Raw genomic sequence first — 7,500 nt, forward strand, 5'->3', positions numbered from 1 at the left:
GAATGAGCGCGAGCTGGGGAAGAATGAGATGAGAGTAAGTGTGTGTGTGTGTGTGTGTGTGCAGGAGAGAAAAGCAGCAGGAGAATGGTGGCTTGTGTACGGAAACCAGGAGAAGTGGACAGCTTCAAGGTCACACTTCCGTATAGTAGTATTCTGTACAAGCAATAGGCTGGGGGGGTGGGGGGGCAAGATATCGGAGAGTCACCAAGATAATTTTTCACGGTGTTATCTGCCCAGTCCTAAACGCCAGCCCGAAACGCATCCGCACACACCCCTCCCACCAGCTAAACAAGAACTTCCAATGCGACACAGCCTTTTCTTTGTTGGTTAACTCTGATGACGGCCATCCATAACTGTCATCTCAAAATCGAATCGTTTCGTGGCATGGCTTCACACCATCCGTCTGCGCAGTCCTCAGTCAGCTGGGATCGTTGATAAATTGCTGTATATCTAATTATTCTTTTCTTGTCATGTCGAATTCGTTTTGGCATTAATGAGGTATTTTCGTCAGTGTGTTCGTGTGAAAACGCTTGGATACCCAGGGATCAAGAGGCAGACCCCTGCTTCTGAGACCCCCCACACACACACATCAAGTTCATAGATACTCAACCCGATTTATTAATGACACTCCTTCGGCAAAACAGACCCACCCGGGCGATTTTTCAGCATGGAGCTCGAGTGTCATTTTTCCTACTGATACTGCGCCCGGAGCTCCATAGCAGGACCCCGCCTCTCTCGTGGGCAAGCGGCACCACACGCTGAAAGTTTGTGTCTCCTCTATTCTCTGTCTTAGGCCTCCCAGTGATGCAGGTGAAGATTGACATCTCCAGACAGCAGGTGGAGAAGATCTTCGGGCTGGAGGATTACTGGTGTCAGTGTGTGGCCTGGAGCACTACGGGAACCCAGAAGAGCCAAAAGGCTTATGTGCGCATCGCCTGTGAGTTCCCTTAACCCGCTGACGATCTGGGGAATGGGGGTGGTGGAAACACACGCACGGTTCCAGATAAGAGGTACCAGACGGCAGATCTTTCCAGGATCTGCTGTAGAACGCGGAGGTTCTTGCTTTTGTAGTTCAGTGTGGAAATTCCTGCCACCGAGCTCTAAAATAAGAATTATTTTGAAATTGCTTTTAGCCAATCAATATGGGCGCTCGAGCCGTGTGTCGCCTGGGGCTGCCTGATTCAGATGACTCATTTAATGTTTGATTGGGAAGTTTGATCAGCATACGCCTCTGGCAGTGTAATCCACTAATCTGCGACTGAACGCTCGGTAATTTCCACAAGAGGCTCGCCCGTTTACCACAGCTGGCGGCTTGCTAACCGGATTAGGGTCCGGGTAGCCTCGCCCTAGATGCGCTTCCTACACGGCCCGAAATATTGGCTCATGGACCGGGTGGGGGCCGGGGGTCGTCTATCAGGCTCCCCTCTGTGGAGGGAGCGCAAACGAGTCAATCCGAGTCCCTTTTCTCAGCCAGCTTCATCCATAGCTGAAAACAATGATGAAAGCACCCCGCAATCAGTCTGGATTTATGATGTATCTCCGCGCACTGCTCGTAAATCTGCTCAGAGAACAAAGAGGCCGTCTCTCCCCTCCTTGGCCTCAGATCTGAGAGGGAAAGAACCCGTGAAATGTCTCAGTTTATTTCTCCTTCATTTTTTTAATGAACTCTCCTCTATTAATCCTTTTAGAAACGCGCATCGTTTAAACCGGAGACGTCACAGCGGAAGGCGGCCGGACCCCCACAGACGGTCTAAACTTAACCTCATTTGAGTCGGGTGCTCAAAGTCCCAGCCGTTCCCATACCTCCCGCCGCCATCCATTGCGTCATCCAGATCCATTAAATCCAGTTTAATTAAACCGAACACGGTGAAGCCACATCCCCCCCTGACCCCCCTGAGCCTTTGGTAAGAGATGATTGCTATGGACAGGCATGACATGGTCTTTTATTTATTTCATTTTTTTCCCCCGAAGAGCGAAACGTGGCCGGCGGTGATGTCTTCATGGAGAGTGGCTGGTCACGCCCCCCCCCGGTTGGCCTGTAGTTACTCTGCTGTTTAGCTCCGCAGTAACAGATCTCCCACAAGGACAGCTATGTCCGACGGCGCCTCCGCGCCCTGGCCGCGCTCCGCTCTCTGCCATAAGCATCGATGCGGACTCAGTTTTGAAAGCATTTTGACGTCCATTGCTGCTGGGACAACCCATCTTTATCCGCCCTAATGTAATTTCGGACGACCGAATGCAATCCGACTCGCATCAACACTCGTCTCCGTAGGCTGGGGTGAAGGGTTTGTGCCACACCGCAGAGCGGTGTGTGTGTCTTTGCGTACGTGTGTGTGTGTGTGTGTGTGTGTGTGTGTGTGTGTGTGTGTGTGTGTGGAGGGGGGCTAATGAAATTGTGCTCTGCTGAGGCCTCGGGGGCTACAGCCAGCCATCCTCCAGCACAGCCAGGCAGATCCAAATAAGCGTTCGGCCCTATGCTGAAGGTCAGCACCTAAACAAACAAACAAACAAAGGCATGGCTCAAACAGAGACTGGTGCCAAGAACATGCACCTGTCCCTGCAGAAAGCTACCTTACTATCATAACTAGAAGTTCGTTAGTGCTATAAGGCTTTGGGTTACTCTTAGAGGTCAAAGTAGTTCAGGACGTCTAATCCTTATAGAAAACCCTAATAAAGCCTTATAATTAGAAAGGCCTTTCCTGCAGAGCTGCTACCTTCGCTCGAGATGTTCCTCTGTTTGGTCAAAACGCACTAATTTATGTTCTTGGTTCATAGATTTGAGGAAGAACTTTGAGGAAGAGCCCTTGGGTAAAGAGGTGGCGCTCGACCAGGAAGTGCTACTCCGGTGCCATCCTCCAGAGGGTGTACCCACAGCTGAGGTGAGCAAGTCCGTCTGTTGGCCAAGCCGCCCCCGACCCCCCCCCCCGTGATCTCTGCCTCCGTGTAAAGGCGCCAATTCTTCCACCATGCATAGCAGCGTGGTGTCCATCTTGTTAGCTGGACGCATACGACAGGCTCAGCCATACGCGCTTGGCATCGCCTCCAGCCCCATTAATAATGCATGCGGGTGTGCGCGGGACGCAGAACGTGGGACCGGACCAGACCACGGCCAGCTGTTTAAGCTCCCACCGCCAGCCAGAGCCTCCAACCGGCGCAATAACAACAGCCGTTACCGCGCCGGCCGCACAGACGAGCGCCGCATGAAATATTTAACTCCAAGCTGACTCGGTTTCTGCCTTCCAACACGTCCCAGAATGCCTTCTCCACCGAATGCATTTCAGTGCTTAGTCCCCTTAGTACATTTGTAACCTGGAAATGAAGGAGGCCAATGAGATATGGGCCTAGCAGGACACCGAGTCCTGTGTGATGAACATTTCAGCTCTTAAACTACTCCTCGAGGGCTGGTTTATTGTTTTTCAAGTAGCAAAATTAAACGCCTGCGGCATCTCAGCCCCCTCCCGCTCCCCGGCGGAGGCTCCAGGATCGGCCCCGTGAAGGGCCCTGCAAAGGCAGAGGAACATTTCCATTCAATGGCATCAGAACGAGGCCGCAAAATGCCTTTGTGTGCGTGTGTGTGTGTGTGTTTCTCCAGGTGGAGTGGCAGAGGAACGAGGAACTGATCGACCCCAAGGCTGACCCCAATTTCTTCGTCACAGTGGACCATAATCTCATCATCAAACAAGCCCGGCTGGCCGACACCGGCAACTACACCTGCTTGGCCAAGAACATAGTGGCGCGGCGGCGCAGCGCAGCAGCTGCTGTGATTGTCTACGGTGAGTCTCGTCCCCGGGCCCAGCCGCCCGTGCCTTGCACGGGGGCTTTCACCTTTTCAGCCGCCACACAAAAGCTGGAGATGGGATTCGACCCCCGAATCAAAAGCGATTCGCTGAGGGGTGGGGCTGACAGACAGCGTGGCCCCAGCGACTGGGGCGGCCACGAGCCAGCCAGTAAACAAGCTAACGCATGCTGCCTGGCCAGTAACTGCGTACTGACATCACTGATCGCCGCTCCGAAAGTAGACCGCCCACGCCGCCGCAAAGCGTCTGCCGTAACGGAAGCAACCACTGCTGGCTGGAGAATCACGAGGCGGAAGTAATTGATGAGCGAAATATATGAGTTTGTGTCTTTACGGTTACGGTTCTTCCCCCGGACGGCGGCAATAGGCTGTTGTCACAAATGGACAATGAACAGGGTTGATAAGACAGTTGACCTTTATTGTGCAGTCTTGGCAGAGCTAATCAGGGCAGAGTCAATCAGTCACCTCCAACAAAGCAAGTGGCAGAAATCAAGAGCTCCAGCCTTCCAGAGGAGCACCGAATTAAGCAGGCCGGAGTTTCTTCTGAATTTTAGCTTTAATCTTTCCCTTTAATATTTAACTTGCAGCTTAGTAAACTGGTTATGAAGTAGTAATGGGGGGACCCACCACATAACTCTGAAACAGGATAAAGATCAACTTTAAATATCTACGTAATTAAAAAAAAAAACCTTTTGTGGCATCTGGCCACAAAATAACGAAGTAACACGGTCAGCACATTGCATTTTATTAGCAGCATCGGCGAGATTAGCCTGGGCCGCTGAACCCCACGCAAGTGACAGAGGGGGCAGCGATGCCCGGCGAGGCGAGCGAGGCGGGCGAGGCGGCTCCAGCGCCAAACCGCTCGCGTTCTCGCCTCATTGTTTGCTTCTCAATTTGTCAATCACGCTGAGGCCCTCACACAGACGCAGGAAAATGGTGCCCAAATAGCAGGGAGCCCTGCCTTCTAATTTGCCAGGTTCAAATTGCACACTGTTCTCTTAAGTGATGGCCAATTTGCCACCATTGTAAAAATTAATTATAGAAAAATTCTCAGTGAATGGCTTTTGATCAAAAAGAGCCATTAGACCCGGCCCTGACGTTTCCCCCCCCCACCCCCCCACCCCAATGGCATCACATTAAAATGTCAGTTCTCTGATGTGAAGCCTTCGTGGCGCTCTCCACCCGACCGTGCTGTGGGTGGAGTAAGAGCTCTTATTCGTGCCGCGGAAGGCAGGGTGGGGATGCATTTTAACGAGTCCGGTTTTGACGCGCGTGCTAAGAGGTAATCAGGGCCCCCGGGGTCCACCGCGCAGCAATTTGCCCGCTGGCGGTGGGGCAATCACCAGGGCTGGAGGGGCTGTGGAAGTGAGTCAGCCCGGGATCGAGGAGCCCACAGCAGGCCCGTGCACACCTGCCTCCCGATCAAAGCTGCAGACAACAAATCAGAAGCCCGACTCCTGCAGACCAGGAGAAGTCAGGTTTGTTTTGAGCAGAGGGATGCTGAGAGAGAGAGAGAGAGAGAGAGAGAGAGAGAGAGAGAGAGAGAGAGAGAGAGAGAGAGAGAGAGAGAGAGACGGAGTGAGAGGAGGGAGAACAGGACTTGATTAAAAACACAAAGTGAACTTTGGACCTCATGCCATCACGGAATCCAGCCGGCTTTTGTGTTTCGCAAGCAATATATTGGAGTTGTACCTGCGGGAGGGCTGGCGTAAGCGTCACATAAGCAGGAAGAAATGAAACCGCCGGTACCCGCCCCTTCCATGGATTTAATCGAGCAGTCAGCGCGTTGCTGTGGGGACCCTGCGGAATTTTCCAGAACCACGTTTGCATCAGCATTCATTAATACAGTCGGTGAGGCTGATGGCAGCCATTGTGCCTTGACATTAGTGGCATGATGTACTTCTAAGTCTCCCAGCCCACTTCAATGCGGCCATTTTGTTGGGAGAACCTGCCCCTTCCTCATCCGATGCCTTCTGAATTTACGTAGCCGGCAACGCGGCGTTAGCGCTACTGTTGGCGTCCCTCCGTCGCCCGTTGTGGGTTGGAGGTGTGTGTGTGTGTGTGGGGGGGGGGTCATGTTTCTATGCAAAACTTCATGCCACCCTGCCCTTTGTTCCTTTTCCTAAGCGGCTTTTCAAAAGGTACTCCTCCGGCCCGGCCCTTGCCCGGTCGGAGAAAAAAAACGCCCAGAATGAAGCGGATAGTGAATGCGGCATTGACATAACACACTGGTGCCACCGGGGGGCGTTGTGCTCCTGCAAGACAGGCCTGTTGTAGCTGTTTCTGTGCTAGGCTCTCCGCTCGTCGGGTAACCCTGAGCTGCTGTGTTGGTTTCCCCCGTGCCGGTCTCGGGCTGTGGCGAGCAGTGAACGGCGGCTGGTCCACTTGGGCCACATGGTCGGCGTGCAGCGCCGTCTGCGGCCGCGGCTGGCAGAAGAGGAGCCGGAGCTGCACTAACCCCGCCCCCCTGAACGGAGGCACCGCCTGCGAGGGCCAGAGCGTCCAGACGAGCGCCTGCACGGCCACCTGTCCAGGTAACAGCGCCCGCGTCCCCGCCCCCATTCCGTTAACCCCGGAGGGGGCTAGCTCGCCCCACCATGCTGTACCTGAGGCCGCGCGACCGGCCTGCCTGTTATAGCTAGCAGAACTAGCGTTAGCCTAGCTGGGTGCTGGGGCCGGCGGCACAAGGCCGGTTAGCTTGCTTCGCAGCTCTCGGCGCGTTAACAGCATGCCTGGTCTCGTTAGCTTGCTGTGTTGTTGTGTTGCTGCTGCTTATTGCTGTAATTGTTCATGGCTAATTGCACTCTTTATTTGCCATATGGGCGTGCGAGGGGACGTAACCCGCCATGGCTGCATGCTAAGCCACGCGAGCAGAGCACGGGACAGGCGGCCATTGTGCAGGACCCACGTGAGCAGCAGCGAGCCATAACCCCGCCTCTCAACACACACGCACAAGCCAACACACACACACACAAACACGTGCACTTCTCCATTTAGAGAGAAACAGATTTAGGGATGGAGAAAAGAAGGAGAGGAGGCTGGCTGGCTTTCTTCAGCTTTTATGGATCCTGGGCAGTTTGGAATGGCGCTGCTGATGTTCTGGTTCCAGACGATGATCTGGCGGTGTGGGGGCCGTTCCAGGGGCCAGTACGGCAGAATCATGAAGACATTAGAGACCAGGGGAAAATATGCCAGCATTTAGTAAACAGCAGAGGAAATCGAATCTTCTTGTCAGCTGTAGTTTTCTTTCTCTCTCCCTCCCTCTCTCTCTCTATCTTATCTATCGCTCTCTCTCTCTCTCTACCCCGCCACCCTCCAGTTCACGGTCCCCTTCTTCTGTGAACGAGTTCAGCCACTTAAGCCTGTCTCCTGTTTCGGCACAAAACACACAGCGAATGTAATTTAATAAGACGTCACCTTTACGCTGCGCCGTAAGTAACACAAAATACAGCATGCAAATAAAACCCATTGCAGCGCTCGGCAGGGAGCGTGAGCGGGGATGGATTTCACATGATTAGGTCACAAATAGCATCACTGCATTGAGACGACCTGAAGAGCTGACGAGGGGAGGAAGAGAGGATAGAGAGAGAAGAGGAGAGAGTGAGAGAGAGGCAGGAGGAAATAGAGGGAGAATGTGAGAAGTGAAGGAAGGTAGTGATAGAAGGGAGGGCGAGGCGGGGAAATGAAGGCGAGGCCGTTAAGGA

The 7,500-nt window shown here is 53.5% G+C and overlaps 1 protein-coding gene across 3 annotated transcripts in view; it reads left to right on the forward strand.

The window, feature by feature from the left end:
- Window positions 1-7,500, forward strand: part of unc5a (unc-5 netrin receptor A) — a 124,993-nt gene that overhangs the window by 79,878 nt on the left and 37,615 nt on the right. For 2 of the 3 annotated variants that reach the window (XM_081710846.1, XM_081710847.1), the window contains exons 3-6: window positions 794-937; window positions 2,776-2,879; window positions 3,593-3,773; window positions 6,163-6,330. In XM_081710846.1, the coding sequence (XP_081566972.1) occupies window positions 794-937; window positions 2,776-2,879; window positions 3,593-3,773; window positions 6,163-6,330 (597 nt within the window). The remainder of the gene's footprint in view (window positions 1-793; window positions 938-2,775; window positions 2,880-3,592; window positions 3,774-6,162; window positions 6,331-7,500) is intronic. The other variant, XM_035533329.2, reaches the window with a different exon arrangement.

This window comes from Electrophorus electricus, chromosome 3 (assembly GCF_041902795.1).
Source record: "Electrophorus electricus isolate QZ-2024a chromosome 3, ASM4190279v1, whole genome shotgun sequence".
NCBI lineage: Eukaryota > Metazoa > Chordata > Actinopteri > Gymnotiformes > Gymnotidae > Electrophorus > Electrophorus electricus.